At 43.1% G+C, this 17,212-nt stretch overlaps 1 protein-coding gene across 1 annotated transcript in view; it reads right to left on the minus strand.

The window, feature by feature from the left end:
- Positions 1-17,212, minus strand: part of LOC145413260 (uncharacterized) — an 82,916-nt gene that overhangs the window by 45,742 nt on the left and 19,962 nt on the right. The window contains exons 2-5 of the mRNA XM_080282989.1: positions 11,525-11,651; positions 10,796-11,001; positions 6,437-6,631; positions 1,513-1,668 (exon numbers count right to left, since the gene is read on the minus strand). Of these exons, the coding sequence (XP_080139115.1) occupies positions 1,513-1,668; positions 6,437-6,631; positions 10,796-11,001; positions 11,525-11,651 (684 nt within the window). The remainder of the gene's footprint in view (positions 1-1,512; positions 1,669-6,436; positions 6,632-10,795; positions 11,002-11,524; positions 11,652-17,212) is intronic.

A 17,212-nucleotide genomic window follows, 5' to 3' on the forward strand; every position in this document is an offset into this window, starting at 1 on the left:
AAATATCCCTGTACAAGTGAATAGGGACTTACTGTGGTGCCATTTTGTCTATTGTATTAAAGGCTAATTCTTTATTCCCTGTTTTTTACCAGTATCCAATATCTCTTTGTCCATATTGTCAAGGTGTCAGAATTAAAGTAATAGATGTGTTAAGGTGTACTGCCTGGTTTTTATGTCCTGTTCCTCTGTGGGTGCTTTACTTCCTGTCCGGAAAGAGGACCCCGCTCAGTAGCTGGTGTTCTTAAGACGACTTAAAAACGCCCAGCATAACAGCGAGGATATGGAGAATGTGAGTGCATTCAAGTACTTGGGTAGTGTGATGAGTAAGGATGGAACTTTGGGGGATGCAGTGCGTGAAAGGGTACAGCAGGGAAGGAAGGTTGTTGGTTCACTGAAAGCAGTGATGAGAAATAGGGAGGTGTGTTTGGAAGTTAAGAAGTCACTGCATGATAGTATTGTGATCCCTACCCTGACGTATGGAAGCGAGGCGTGGACTTTGCAAGAGGGGAACAAGTCAAGAGTGAGAGCAGTGGAAATGAGTTACTTGAGTGGAGCATGTGGAGTGACATGGAGGGACAGGTTGACGAATGAAGAAGTGAAGGAAGTTGTGGGGTGGATGTGGATGTGGATGTGGTTGAGAAGATTAGGAGAAATACACTGAGGTGGTTTGGGCATGTGGAGAGAATGAAGGATGAATGACTGACTAAGAGGGTGTATGTAGGTGAGGTGGAGGGAGGGAGAGGGAGGGGTAGACCAAGGATGAGGTGGAGGGATGGGGTTGAAAGGTATATGAGGGAGGGGGGAGTGACTTGGGGGGAGGGTAGTCAAATGGTGGGTGATAGAGCGACGTGGAGGCGTTTTGTCTGCGGCAACCCTTTGCGGGATTAGGGCGTCGGGCTATAGATAGATAAATAGATAGATTATTTTGAGTCATTGCAGTTCCTTTGTTTTGAACATAGATCCTTGTGTGTATTTGACTTGTGTTAATATATAAGTGTGCTTTTGACCCGTGGTGTTTGTATTTTCTTTCTTTGCTGACACTGACCCGCCCGCACCGTGTCTGGAACCGAGGAGTCGGGACCCAGAATACGTTGCATAACAATGATACTGTGGTGTTCCTTTTCTCACACTGGGTCATCATGTGGGGTCAAGGTTCACACAATATAGAACATCATATGTAAATAAATGATGTAAGGATCCCTAATAGCCAAAACCCAAACTCCAATCCCCAAATCCTAAATGCCAATCCCCAAACCCAAAACTCCAATGCTCAAAGCCAGAACTCCAATCTCCGAATCTGAAGCTCCTACCCCAAAAGCCCAAACTCCATTCCCAAATCCCAAATTCCAATCCCCTAATCCATAACTCCTACCCTCAAAGCCCAAACTCCAATCCCCTAATTCCAAAATCCAACCCTGAAGCCCAGAGTCCAGTCTCCTAATCCTAAACTCCAACCTTCAAACCCCAGAGTCCAATCTCCTATTCTCAAACTCCAAATCTCAAAATACTGACGTGTGATATTGAGTTTGATGTATGCAGTGCGCGGATGGATGGTGGTAGTGGCGTGGGCATGGTGTGGTGTGGGCGTCTGTGCGAGGCAAGTCAGCGTGGCACCTTGAAACTCCCTCCTTGCCTCCACCCACACACGTGCCTCCACCCGCTGCACACCTGGGGTACCAATACATGTTAAGGTTGGGTATGAAAAGGAGGATTTTAATTGAGTAAGAAGTTGGACGAGTTTATATTTGGGGATGTGCGGGACAGAAGAAAAACTGTACATTAATGTGGACAAGCTGGAAGAATATATATCTAGAATGGACTGATGGATAAGCTGGAAGAATATATACAGTATGTAGAATGGACTGAAGGTGAATAAATATATGCTGGAGGAATTTATATATAGGGAAAGGAATGGCATGGATGGAAGGAGTGCAGGCGAGTAATGATGAACCAGAAAGAACTATTCGGGGATGAACTGGAACAGGAAGAAAGGCTGTATGGAAATATGGATAAGGGGAAAGAAAATAACTGGCAGTGACTTGATTTCAAAGTGACATGAATAACTGTTGAAATAAAAGAATTATACCACTAATGTATATGAACAGATGATATTTCCATAAGCAGGTTTAATTCTTACATAATTGACATGGGAAGAAAGATTGAAGATGAACAAAGATATGGCAGGCCCGACTGGATTGGAAATAAGAACTGCTAATAAAAAGGATACAGACCGGGGTGTTGTTTCACTGAATAATTTTTGTTACCTCCAGATGATTTTCTTCAACCTGGGAAAGGCTTTTCATACTGTACAGGTTAATACAGTACCAGAAAGACTCCTTGTACTGAAGGGTTAACAACGGTTATATGTAATCCCTCATTTGAAATATTTCGGTACAGAATACAAGTGACTGGAGATAGTTAGAATATTATCGTATGTATAAGATATCCTGTGGTGGAAGAAGTTAAGGAGGGCATAGCTTAAGGTGGGTGAATAAAATCAATTTGCGATGGAAGGATGGATGGTAGGTGAAGGCTGAGGAGGAGTAAACGACTGGAGATAATCTGGACAACTGAAACAAAAGAACTGAATCTGAACAAGGACAAACTCTAATCATATACAAGTGAGAGAAAGAACAGTAGAGATGTTAGGACAGGGTGAATATACATCTGATACCATCACCAGTCAAACAGGAATTAATGGAAAGACAAAAGCTGAAGAAGAACAAAGAATACAGTGTGGAAACTGGGTGGGATGGAATAAACGACTGCAATTGAAGGTGGCTGAGTGGTAGGTTGAAGCAGATTAAGGATGGATGAAGGGAAAGGTGGAACAGTAGTTCAATGTGGATAATTTGATGTGGAATGAAGGCAGCTTGGGATGGTATGAAAAATGGCAGATTAAATCAGGATTAAACTGAAATGTAAATGTGCCACCAATTGCAAGTAGCTATCATCTGTCATACCTGTGTCACTTGTCATTATCTGTCAGCTGTCTTTACCTGTTACCAGTCATTACTTCTGTTACCTTTCAATACCTGTGTCACCTGTCATTGGCTGTGTCATCTGTCTTTACCTGTTACCAGACACAACTTTTGTTACCTTCCAATACCTGTGTCACCTGTCATTGCCTGTGTCACCTCTCATTACTGTGTTTATATTTAAGATTAGGTCTCATGAGGCGCCTATACATGGTGGTACTATGTACCCTGGGTAGAGCAGCTGCAGGGTTCACCTGGGAGCCAAAACTAGGGCACCTCACCGTGGATAGGACGCTGGCCTGACCCTCGTGAACCACAGTCTGCTGCAACGGGATAGTGGATTCCTGCACAGTATACGTACTGTACAGTACTATACGAGTAGGATGGCCCCACAGAAGCAGTTGCTTACCTGTATCACGATATTAGGCCAATCCTTACTCAGTCCCATATCCTAGAGGTCTCCATGCAGGACTTCATCCCACGCCTTCCTTGATGTGATTCTGGTCATTCTTCCCTTCACATTCATATCTGTGACTCCTCGCCCCTCATTACCTGTGCCACCTGTCATGAACTGTCATATTACCTGTGTTGCATGTCATTTGTCACCTGTGTTACCTGTCATTACCTATGTCACCTCTCATACCTGTCACAGGTATTGGAGAGGGATGGCTTCACGATATGGCACCGATATAACCAGTCAACCCGCTCTTAGGCTATACAAACGTCTCTCGAGCCTCTCCATATCCCTTGAAATGAGGATGGTGAATTGGAGGAGAGAATACGGCTCCCTGCTTCACCTGTGTTCAAGCAGCTTGAAGTCTATGTGTCACCTGGATGTATCATGTGTCATTACCTGCATGCATAAGTATGATTTACGTGTCATTACCTGTAAGTGTTAACAGTCATCATTTGTATGCCTTATTATTTGCCATGTATGACCTGCAACCAAGTGTGTGTACCACTGCCTTACCTGTGTCACCAAGCATTACCTGTATCACCACCCATCAAGTTCAGGACGAATTACGTCACCTGTCACTATCTGTCATGATGTAACTCCCTGCGTCACCTGTGTCTGGCTGTGTGGTGATGGTGGAGGTTTGTCCAGTGTGCATGGAACCTAATTATGTCACCTGTAAATACGTGTCACGTGTCATTGCCTGTATCATCTGTATGTCACCCCCAACTTGTGTCTGGGAATATGGTGATAATGGATGTCTGTCCAAGTAGCTAGGCATCAACTGTACAGTATGCCAGCTGTAAGTATGTGTCACCTGCATGTGTCATCTGTAAGCGCAGGTCACGCGTCATTACCTTTATCAACTGCATGTATCAGAGGTGAAACAGGCTGTGGCACAAAAGAAGAAAGCATACAATGAATGGATGAGAAATAGGGGCGTGGAAGAAGTTGAGAGGCAGAAGAGAGAGTTATATGTGGAAAGGAAGAGAGAGGTGAAAAGATTAGTAAGAGAGAGTAAGAAGAGAGTGGATCAGAAATTTGGAAGGAATTTGAGTGTAAAGTGGAGGGACTGTAAGAAAATGTTCTGGAGAGAAGTGAAAAGAGTAAGACAGGGTGGAAGTGAAGTTAGCAGGGGAGTGAAAGATAAACATGGTAGATTACTAGTGGAGAAGGGAGAAAAAGTGAGCAGATGGAGAGAACACTTTAAGGAATTGTTGAACGTAGAGGATGGAAGTAATGCAGTATAAGTGGCTGGGGAATGGCTGGGAGAAGGAGGGAGGTGAGAAGACAGGTAGAAATCAGTAGGATAGAGGTTGTGGAAGCAATGAAGAAAGTTAAATCGGGGAAAGCCCCAGGAATTGATGGAGTGTGTGGTGAGATGCTGAAGCATGGGGGAGAGATAGTAGTAGAATGGATGTGGAAGATGTGCAGATTGGCCTGGGAGGAAGGTAGAGTCCCGGAGGATTGGAAGTCAGGTATAATTATTCCCTTGTACAAAGGAAAAGGGGAAAAAGAAGTGTGTGGTAATCATAGGGGCATTTGTCTTCTTAGTATAATAGGAAAAGTGTATGGTAGGATACTTATAGACAGAGTTAGAGAAAGAACAGAGAAATTAGTTGGAGAAGAACAGGGAGGCTTTAGGAAGGGAAGAGGTTGTGTAGATCAGATATTCATTCTTAGATCTTTAGTGGAAAAGTTTCTAGAGAAGGGAAAGAAGTTGTATGCGGCTTTCATGGATTTGGAGAAAGCATATGACAGGGTGGATAGACAAGGATTGTGGAAAGTGTTAAGAATATATGGAGTAGATGGGAAGTTGTTGAATGCTGTGAAGAGTATGTATGATGGTGCTAAGGCTGCAGTGCGTGTGGATGGTGAACTAAGTGAATTTTTCTCTTTGAAAGTTGGTTTGAAACAGGGATGTGTCATGTCTCCATGGTTGTTCAATCTGTACATGGATGGGGTAATAAAAGAGGTACAAGGTAGGGTAGTGGATGTTGGAGTGGCCCTGGTGAGAGAGGATAGTGTTTGGAAACTCCCTGTACTGTTGTTTGCAGATGATACTGTGTTGTTGAGTGAAGATGAAGGGGAGCTGCAAGGCTTGGTGGATGAGTTTGAGAGAGTGTGTAAGAAACGGAACCTAAAGGTGAATGTAGGGAAGAGTAAAGTGATGGTCTTTGAGAGAGGTGAAGTCAGTGAATGTATAGCGAGGTTGGATGGTGAGGAATTGGAAAATGTGAGTACGTTTAAGTATTTGGGTAGTGTGATGAGTAAGGATGGAGGTTTGGAGGGTGAAGTGCTTGAAAGGGTACAGCAGGGAAGAAAGGTTGCTGGTTCCTTGAAAGCAGTGATAGAAACAGGGAAGTGAGCATGGAAGTAAAAAAGTTACTACATGACAGTATTGTGATACCAACTCTAACGTACGGAAGTGAAGCTTGGACGTTGTTGGAAGGACACAAGTCAAGAGTGAGAGCAGTGGAAATGAGTTATTTAAGAGGAGCTTGTGGAGTCACGTGGAGAGACAGGCTGACGAATGAGGATATAAAGGAGCGTTGTGGTGTTGATGTGGATGTGATAGGAAGCGTTGTGAGGAACACACTGAGGTGGTTTGGCCATGTGGAGAGGATGGAGGGTGAAAGACTGACGAAGAGAGTGTATGTGAGTGAGGTGGAGGGTGGAAGAGGGAGGGGGAGACCGAGGATGAGATGGAGGGATGGGGTGGAGAGGTATATGAGAGAGGGGGGTGTGAGTTGGGAGCAGGGTAGTGAAATGGCGGGGGACAGGGCGACTTGGAGGCGATTTGTTTGTGGCCACCCCAAACGGGATTGAGGCGTCTGGCAATAGATAGATAGATAGATGTATCAGACCTGTACCAGTGGCTGGGTGTATGGTGATGGTAAATGTCTGTCTGGACACTTACGAGTCGTTATGAGCCACCTGTAAAAGTAAGTATATGCACGTGTTAGTCCCTGTTTCACCTGTATGTGTTACCTCTACTGCATACCTGTGTCCGGGTGTGTGGTGACTGATGATGTCTGTCCAGGCAGCTTGGATCCTCTCCACCACCACGTGACGATAGGCGGAGGGCGCCCCCCCTCACTCCTGCACCACACCTCTACACGCTCCCCCTCACGCACTGGGCCCACGCTCTCCACCACACTAACACCATTGTACACCAGCAGGGGAGGACCAGGCGGTACTGCAACCATAATCATCATTATCATCATCACCACAACAAAACAACAACAACAACAACAACAATAATAATAATAATAATAATAATAATCCGTCCATCCATCCATCACCCAATCCTACATTGCCCAATGAGGAGTGTAGGAGCCTGGGGCTAGGCAGTTGGTCTCGAAATTTAAGATGAGAGTGACCAGCCTCATTCATCCCTGAGTGGCATTACATGAGCAATCAACCCCAACCACCCTTGGATATAAACCTTCACCGGCTCAATCCGACTGGAGCACAATAATTACCCTCTAAACCACCAGGTGCCAAAATTTGGCTATATAGTTACCACCCAGTGTAGTAAATGGTTTCCTGCTGTACAGGGCTTGTCACTCAGTGTAGAGTCACCCACAGGCAGAAGGAAAAGGAAAGAATGAAGAAAAGAGAGACAGAAGAGGGAGTGTAAAGTCACCCGTAGGCAGAAGGACAAGGAAAGAATGAAGGACAGAAATACAGAAGAGGATGGAAGGAAAGAAGGATGGAAGAGAGGAAAGGGCAGACACCCGAGAGCAGCACTACATCGAGTGAGTGGATGGTGAGCGCCCCCACCTACCACATAATAATAATAATCATCCATCCATCCATCATCCAATCCTACATTGCCCCAAGAGGAGCGTAGGAGCCCGAGGCTAGGCAGTTGGTCTCGAAATTTAAGATGAGAGTGGCCAGCCTCATTCATCCCTCAGTGGCATTACATGAGCAATCAACCCCAACCACCCTTGGATATAAACCTTCACCGGCTCAATCCGACTGGAGCGCAATAATTACCCACTAAACCACCAGGTGCCAAACTTTGGTTATATGGTTACCACCCAGCGTAGTAAATGGTTTCCTGCTGTACAGGAAACCATTTGGCTTGTCACTCATTGTAGAGTCAACCAAGGCAGAAGGAAAAGGAAAGAATGAAGGAAAGAAAGACAGAAGAGGGAGTGTAAAGTCACCCGTAGGCAGAGGGACAAGGAAAGAATGAAGGATAGAAAGACAGAAGAGGATGGAAGGAAAGAAACATGGAAGAGAGGAAAGGGCAGACACCCGAGAGCAGCACTACATCGAGTGAGTGGATGATGAGCGCCCCCACCTACCTCTTAATAATAATAATAATAATAATAATAATAATAATAAAACTGTCATAACAACAACAAAAACAACATAAACCCTCTTATGATCGGGACAGCTCTAGTGCTATGATAACATCGAGCCTTGTAAGCACCCTCATTTGCGTGTCCGGGCCAGCTTAAACTCACTACTACCCCTCGCCCCACATAGCAATAGGTCGGGGGATGTGGATCCGAAAAGAAGAAAAAATGTCATGAAATGGCGGCCACTCATCTTCTAGATTAGCGATGGCGAGGCGGGTTTGAGTCCCATGCAAGTGAGGGTGCTTTCATGGTTCGAGGTTATCATAATTTGTCGTTTCTATGTATAACTCTGGCAGTCTATTCCAGCAACCGGAAGACAATTTGATTAAGCTAACGGTGAGTCATGGGAGCCTAAATTAACTCCTTCAGGTTGAAGGGATACTTTTCAAAATATTCCCGTTGCTCCTAGACGTTTTTGTTTAGACCAGGAGAGCACATCTGTAGTGGAGGGGCTACATGAGAGCTATAAATGACCTTACTATAGTCCCTTTACCTTAAATAGTACAGATTTTTAGCTCTGTCACAATTTCACGTAACTTAAAGGCGCATTAAGACGATACTATGGCTCCACATCATTTCCAAAACTCTTTTTCGTGATTAGTATCCTATTCTAGTGTTATAATCTTCCTACAACTCAGTATCCAAGATGGAGAGATGGCAATTTTAGGTCAGGTTAGAATAAAAAGGGTAGAGATAAAAAAAATCTTTCCTCAGTTTAATAAAATGGTCCGGTGGTGATAAGAACAAGGTACAATCAGCATCAAAAGTCGTGTCACCCCACCCACTAATTCTATCCAAGGTCCGTGAAAGCCAGTGTGGTGAATCTGCAACAACTGACACTGATCCGTGGCCAAATAAAATGATCAGTGTAGGATGCTGTGGATTCAAATGACTGATATTCAAAGCCCGTGGAGAGAGAAGACCGGGAGAGATGACAGACCTTTGGATGTCGACTGCACGAAAGACACAGCGAAAGGACTAACTGGTTAAGGTAAAAGTCCAATTTTTCTTACTTCCTTAGAGGTGTGCGGACCCGCGGATAGGCTACTGTGGTCAAATATATGTAAGGATAGATGACCAGTATGCTCCCCTGGTGGCATTACATGATAGAAAACCCTCCAGCCACTACTTGGGATATGAAATCATGTGAACGTGGAGAGGCAGCCACTCCGACCGGGGCTCTCTAACTATTATGACAAAACCACCGCGAAGGAGTCAAGAAGGATAGTTTTACATGGGAATAAATTGGGTGCGAAGCCGAAGAGTTTAAGATTTTTAAGATTAGCAGTGTGTGTGTGTGTGTGTGTGTGTGTGTGTGTGTGTGTGTGTGTAATTCACCGGGTCGGTCAGGATCACCTGATGGTCGTGATCGTCAGCTTTTACCCTCCCGGAAGGGAGCTGAGAGCTCATATAGTCCGATCTAAGGGCAAGGCTGTGACCTTCACACACGCACACCCCCGTCTCCTTGCTCAAGGGGGACAGTAACCACCCACTTCGTCAGTGAAACTTTTCGCAACCTGAGCGAGGCGCGAACTTCCGTCTACCAGATGGCAAGCGAGAACGTTACCACTGCACCAGCGAGCGGTGTGTGTGTGTGTGTGTGTGTGTGTGTGTGTGTGTGTGTGTGTGTGTGTGTGTGTGTGTGAGCTTGTATATATGTATGTATGTATGTGTATAAATATGTGTGGGAGAGGGGGAAGACGGAAGTCTTACAACCTCACCCGAGTATTCCATTACTATTCTTATCTTTCTTAGCGAGTACACACACACACACACACACACACACACACACACACACACACACACACAGTACATTCGGGGAGAGAGAGAGAGAGAGAGAGAGAGAGAGAGAGAGAGAGAGAGAGAGAGAGTGTGTGTGTGTGTGTGTGTGTGTGTGTGTGTGTGTGTGTATTTAATCCCGTCTTCAGTCAGGTAGGGGGTAAGGCAAGAAGGGACGTGGAAGCCCTGAAAATACACCCAAAGCTCCTTAGAAAAGTAGCCACCGATTCTTATTCCCTCACTCTTGATGTACACATGTAGACTTTGTTTCGTTGGCTTCGTAGCAACTCTTTCTTGGCGATTCGTTATCCATATTTCACCTTCATTAATCTGTTTTATACGGTATTATTTTTTTTACCATATTCTTGATGTATCCAGACGATTATATATAGTTATTTATTTATTTATTTATTGAAATGTAGCCGCCATAAATCGCTTCATTAGCGGGGCGTTCTCCCATCTGAATATGTGGTAGGGACATTAGAAGTATTTGAAACAGACGTCATCTTGTCTATGGGGTTGAATAAGAGGATCACAGAACACAACCCACATGATGGAAAATTGCACAGCACATGCCACACAAAAACCCAGACACAACATGAACGGTGTAGGGAACCTAATGGACAATCCTACTGGGGCAACTGGTTATCTCGGTCGACAGGAGGCCAGACAGACCAAGGTTATGCAATCAAAATAACGGACTTGAGTAGTTAATAAAGTAAAAAAAAAATAATCCGCAAAACAATAAGTAAAAAAAATAAAATGTCATCAATAACACTTCCACGTAATACAAATCAATGTCTTCAGCAATGGCCAGGAAACTTCTACACTACACTCTGTCCATTTTAACGACCTAAAACTACAACCTGTCCACCTTGAACGGCGAGTTGTAACAAGATATTAACACTCGAACACGGTGCCAGTCACGAAGAAGTGGTATGGAAGGGATATAGAGCCGTGTGTAGTACAGCCTTATACTGCCACTGAGTTACGAGAAATGAGCTGCAAAAGGAGGAAAATCGTCGCAAACTTGACCCCTTCAGTCCGAAGATGGTTTATTTGATTTTATTTTCCCCTTCCAATCAGGGGTTCTGTTCATTTGTATAAAAGAAACTGAAAGTGATAAGAATGGACCATAAAAAATGTGTCCTTGGATTGAATGGGATAAGGTGGAGATTGACTGTACTGGCCAAAGTCCTGCCTCATACCCGCGATGGTGAGGTTGAGGGTGTGTGTGGTGGAGGGCGAGAGGCGGTAGTCCACCCTGCAGGTATAAACGCCCTGGTCGGTCTCGAGGGTGGGGTCAAGGACCAGGGCTGGAGGACGGGCGAGGGCGCTGAAGAAGGCTCGTTTACCCAGCATCTTGCCCGACCACCGCACACCGGAGTCGAACTTGCCAACACGGGCATCGTAACTGAAAATACATAAATCAATGTGGAAATAAGTGATTATCTATCTACCTGTCTATCTATCTTTCTATCTACAGTATATATCTATCAATCTGTCTATTTAAAGCCAGTGTTTCAAAGACCTATGCAACAGAACGACACCAATATAAAGAAGTGAACAAGAATGGAGCCCATCTCTCTCTCTCTCTCTCTGGATGCCAAGGGCCCCCAGCGGCTGAGTCGGTAACGTGTGTGTCTACCGATTCTCCTGACTACGTTCAATCTCACCATGTCAGTCAAACACAGTTATTATAATGCTGTTTTCACAAGCCTTCTCATCTTACACATCAAAAGCCTTCCATACCTATACCCATGTATGAAACACTGGGCCGGGGCTGGTTGCTTCTCCATTGACAGAAGGTACTGTTTCTCATCCCAACGGGTCAGTAACCCTTCAGGACCCATAAAACACAGCATGAACCTGTATAGTAGAGCTGTCCGGCCATGTCAGGCGCGTGCTGTCCGACCGTTCCAATACACACAACGTACCTGTATACTGGCAGTGTGTGGCTGCCACGGTACCACAGCACCAGCACGGGGGCATCGTTGGCCAGGCGCGGGGCGGGGGGGCACGGCAGCTCAGCACGATTTCCCACCACAGCCCACACCAACACCTCTGTAGACAACAGAATTAATAAATAGCGTAACCACCACTACCACCACTGCCATTGCTATCGAAATCATCATCGTCATTACTATTACTGTTGGTAGTATCATCATTGCTGACATCACTATCGTCGTCATCATTATCATTTCGCGTTGTCTTTATTACCATCATCGTCATAATTACTGATGGTATAATCATTATCGCTGACATGACAATCGTCGTCGTCTTCACTGTGATCATTACCATCAGTTATTGTCGTCATTATCACCGGTGAAGCGCGCTTTGTTAGCGCTTGCCGAGCGAGCGAGCGTTTGTACATACACCTGTCATCGTAATTTCATCATGGTGTAAACTTGTAACATTTCTGGTGAGGTAGTGAACTATAACAAAAGAATAACTGAGCTAAAATATTTACTTTCTCACGTTTTCTCTCATGTTTTCTTTCTGGATGTGCATATAGCAAGGTGCATAGCATTTATCACACGCGCAACGTTCACTTCTCTGCTCCCGACTTGCCGTGTCAATGAACTGCATCGGTAAACGCTTGGCTATTGACTGAATGATAAAACCAAGAAATGGGGCGATGTAATTGTTAGAATTCATGCAAGACAACATAGTGGTACAACAGGAAATCTTTTTAAATTCGATTTCAAAGTGGAGCATGTAAATTGAAGCCCTCGGTACATTCCCTTGGAAAATTGGGATTTCAGTGTGTTTCTTTGGTCGCATGAGTAAATATATAATATATAAAAAAAGTACTGAATGTACCTACTACCTACTGAAAGAATCTCGTCTCTATCGCAGAAAAGTTATTAGTCTCTGAAAACCATCGCGGTCATGCCGTGTCGTGTCAGGCCGCTCATTTCTCAGGGGAACGTAAACATCGCTTCGCTACGCTTGATCGCTTCGCTCGCTGCGATCGCTGGCTCGTAATTACTGTTGTCATCAACATCATCATCACTGATATCACCGTCAAATTATGTTAACAATATCGTAATCGTTTTCATTATTATCATCATCATCACCGTCACCTAAATCCACAGGTTAACCCCTTCAACCCGAGGATGCCTTTATGATTATACTTTTGCAACTTCAAAAAATTTATTTTTACACAGAAGAGACGGTACTTGACGAACTGGAGGGGTTAGGTATACCAGTAGCATTTCATACACCTCGCATTCAAAAAGGCTTCCCCTAAACTGCGTGAAATTGTCTGTTTGGTACCGAGAAGAGAAGAAACAAAGACGTCAAACTGAAGGAGCTGATAAATTGAGTGGATTCTGCAGTAAAGGTCCTTAATCACTACAAGAACAACAACAAAAATTCCCTCCAAGCAGTGACAACAAATGAACAATTCAAACTCACATAGTCTCCATAACAACAACATACTGGTAGCTTGTCTGACCTACTCATAGTGACGAGCGGATAAAATGTGAGAGAGGCAGAACAGAAGGAGCTTAAGTTCTTTACTGCTCCAACGCTTTTCTGAGGATGGACTGTGTGTTGTATATGACGTTTGAATAATAAAAGAACTTAAACTCTTGTCTGTGTTTTATCAGAGGATGGACTGTGTGTAGTCCAAAACGGAAGAGAAGAACCTAAAGCTCTTACCTGTGTTTCCATTCCTACAGTTTCATGTTTAGCTACTGCGATCGTGTACGTTTCTATGTATGTACATATAGCAAAATATGAATGCCTGATCTGATTTGGATCTGGGATGTGTGTCGATTTGGTGAAGATTAAGAGTCAAAGTTCGAGAGCGGCGTCGCAATGCTCTCTGTAGTACGAGTATTATCTGATGTCACTTTCAGTAGTTTTCAAAGTATCATATACAACTTTTGATACATATGATAAAGTGGAATGATGTGGGCAGTAACGTTCCCTGCAACAGCGGTTTTAAATATTTTTGTCCATGTGCACCTATATAATATATACCAACACCATCTACTACTTAACAGATTTTTAGTAAAAGTAAAAAGACACTACACTGTAAACTAGTTAACGTTTTCAAGCATCAGTATCTCCTGAATTACTTGCGATCATGCATGAGAAGAACAAGTACAAAAATAGTCCTCGATAGATACAGGACCACTGGGGCCATAATAACGGGCTTCAAGGAGGTGCTGCACCCTACGAGCAAAACGCCTTTGCGGCTGATTGACTGATCGGGTCACTGCAAGAGATGCTCCCGCATCGAAAAATATACTTCAGTATCATTAGGAACTAGATTATGAACACCCTATTCATCAGCCGAAATTCTGTTTACTATTCAGTTGAAATGCTTAACACGCCACCTAATTTCCAGCACACAACATCCGGAATCAAAACTTCTCTATCAATAGAACATTTGAGATTGCTTTCTATCAGTCAGCACCTCAATTTTGCAATTCAGTACCTCTAATATTACCTTATTTTGGTATCCCCCAATACAATCTCCCATATCCAGGTTAACCCCTTCAATCCAAAAAAGTATTTTCTCGTGTGTTCTTCCTGCCAAGAGACGATACTCATTCAGCATTGGATGAATCTCCAGTAGCGAGAGGGTTAAATAAGGTTATACCGAACCTCCCCCCTCCCCGAAGAAAAGTATCTCCTATGATGAGTAAAATAATCTGTAAGAAACAAAAACAAAGTGGGAAAATACGTCATAGGATCGAAGGAGTTCAAACGCTCCCTACAGTTTAGTTAACAAGACCAGGTTCAATTTTCGATACTCGAATCACAGAGACGGAAGGCAGCTCAAAAACTGATCGTGTAGAGAGGCACATTGCACCACGGTCCCTGCTCCGGCGCGATAATCAAGAGGAGATAAAGTATATCCAATGTTTGCAGTGCTGTACTTCCCCTCTGGCCGGGGAACCTCTCTTGTATCTTATTCGTTTTCATTCAGGTCAGGGGAGACTTTTCGAACTCAAGGTGTTAGAGAATAGCCTTAATTCCTTCTAACACTAGAGATCCTTTCTGAGTCTGTCTTAGTCTAACTGATATGAAAAGTATATACTGTACGTCATTGCAGAGTAGGGGGTTAAACGCTAGCCACTGATACTCTGGTTATTTCACATTAACTTAGCCGTAATTGTCCTTACTTCAGGTAGCTCAGCGATAGAAAAAGACAGAACTACGGATCTACATCTTTTCCATCACACTTCGTGCTAGGATCATATGCTAGTGTTCATCTATTGTTACAACTCAGTACTCAAGATGGAAGGATGGCAATTTTAGGCCAAATAAGAGTACACAGCGCATAACAGTGTCAATCAGACCTTTTAACAAACCCCTTGTAGCCGTTTAATGCAATTTTCCATTTCTGTTCAATAAATTCATACCACCAGCCACATTTCTTCCTTGAACAATGCCTTTGTTCAAGTCCGCTACATATTCACTTCTCGTATTTCACTGTTCAAAGATTAACATTACAGTATTTGCACCACTTAATCTGCCACAATCTGTTCCTTCGAGTGCAATAAATAAATAAATAAATAAATAAATTATAATAATAAAAAAAGGTAAATATATAAACAAAAAAATAAAATAAAAATCTTGAGTTCAAAAATCAATCAGGTCGGCTCCAGTCATCCCTTCCTCCCGTCTCTTTCCTAATCTTGCTAAAATCAGACGATTTTATTCAGTTTATGAGAAACTTTAGGCTGAAGGTGCCATGTTTCCCTCAGCTGAATGAAATCGTCGGGCATTAGTCTGAATAAAATACCTAAATGGGTCCAATGAAGGGAATGGATTACTCAAGACAGCGAGGTGGAGTTAGGATTCCGGGGGCTTGAATGTTGAGTGAGTGAGAGTGTGGCCCATGTAACTGGTCAGCCTGTTCTTGTACCAGTTTTTTTTTTTTTTTTCCTCTGGACCCTCCCTCATCCCATCTTTTGGTGGAAAATGCTCTGGATGATGGTGGATGACTTGATGATGATGGAGGTATGTTGATGATGATGGTGGTGGTGGTGGATGATTATGGAGATGATCATGATGGATGATGATTATTATGATAGCTGATGGTGATGATGAATGTTTATTATTATAGTTGATGATGATGATGATGAATGATGATTGTTATGACAGCTGATGATGATAATGATTTTAATCCTAAGAACTCAATTAGTCTTCTGTTTACCTGAGTCAAGTACTTTTAATTTTCAGCATCACTAATGTTATGATGATGATGATGATGATAATGATGATGATGATGATGATTATTATTATTATCGGTATGTCATTTCATAATCATTACAGACACCACCCTCTTCAATTTCATCACATTTGATACCAATTTCTTCATTATAAGAGAGAGAGAGAGAGAGAGAGAGAGAGAGAGAGAGACTAAATCAACAAAAGACACACAGAGATACACAGACTCGACAAACCAGACACTTTTATGGGAGATCTTGCTGCGTTTTTGTGGCCATTCCGTCAAGAGATAAGACAGGAGACAGGAAGGGCGCTGAACCTTATGCAACGAGGCAGGTGGTAGTCTAAGTGGTTAGAGAAATCATTTGCTACATGAGAGGACGCCAGTTTCATCTCAGACAAGGGCAGAGAACAGGTTGGTGTTTCAAATTTTTGGTAATGGAGACTTGGCTGATCTTTCACTGGACATATCGACACAGAGAAACACCCCGGCCCCGAAGTGGTGGCGTGTGAAAGCTTGTGGCACGTAGGAGGGTTGCCGAGCCCCAGGGAACAGACTATTAAATATATATCCAGAATTTATAAAAAAAAAAAAACTTATGCAATAAAGGCAATATTGGATCCTATGAAGCTAGGTCAACTCCATCTTATTCTACTCTAATGTAATTACGGATTATTTCTTTATATCCTCCTCCTGTACATTTTGTTTTTCAGTCAAGCTAACGTGAAGACAATTCTATTCTCTATCAAGTTACTGCTTATAGTCTAGTGCTTATTCTTAGTCAAAGTGTGGTACATACAGTATTAGTTTCAGTGACGCTGCGGTACGCAGCCAATTTCCGTCTCAGTCTAGCTGTGATGCATTCAGTTTCATTCTTTGTCCAGCAGTCGTGCATACAGTTTCATTCTTAGTTAAGCTGCAGAAGTACAATACCCTACAATTTCATTCTCAGCCAAGCTAAGGTACAGTCCACTGCAAAGACTTTGTTCTTCCTCCTGACCTCCAGTAATCCAAGACATCATAATAGTCTGAGAAAGGTTGCATGCAGTCACAACAATCTCCCTGGGTAGGAAGCTTTAACTATTGCTTTTAATTAACAGGTACTTTTGACAACGGTATTAAAACTAATATGATATTATGAGATACCGTGGGGAAAAAAGAAAAATGAAACTCTTGTAGGCAACTGTACATACAGGTTACTTTCAAGTTGTAGTAGATAACAATAGTTTCATTTTTAGTCGAGTTCAGTATATACTGTAGCTAATATCATTCTCAATCTAACTTCTCTGAAATCAAACTATATATACATAACAGTTTATATCTAATGGCAAAAAGCAGTTAACGGAGTATTATGCGAGTACATTATGGGTTCTTTTTGTTACTACACGGAGGTGGATTCTAATGTTACACGGGTAATAAAAGTACGGCTCAA

Source organism: Coenobita brevimanus, chromosome 95, assembly GCF_032717465.1.
Source record: "Coenobita brevimanus isolate Jiangsu-jjx chromosome 95, ASM3271746v2, whole genome shotgun sequence".
Lineage (NCBI taxonomy): Eukaryota > Metazoa > Arthropoda > Malacostraca > Decapoda > Coenobitidae > Coenobita > Coenobita brevimanus.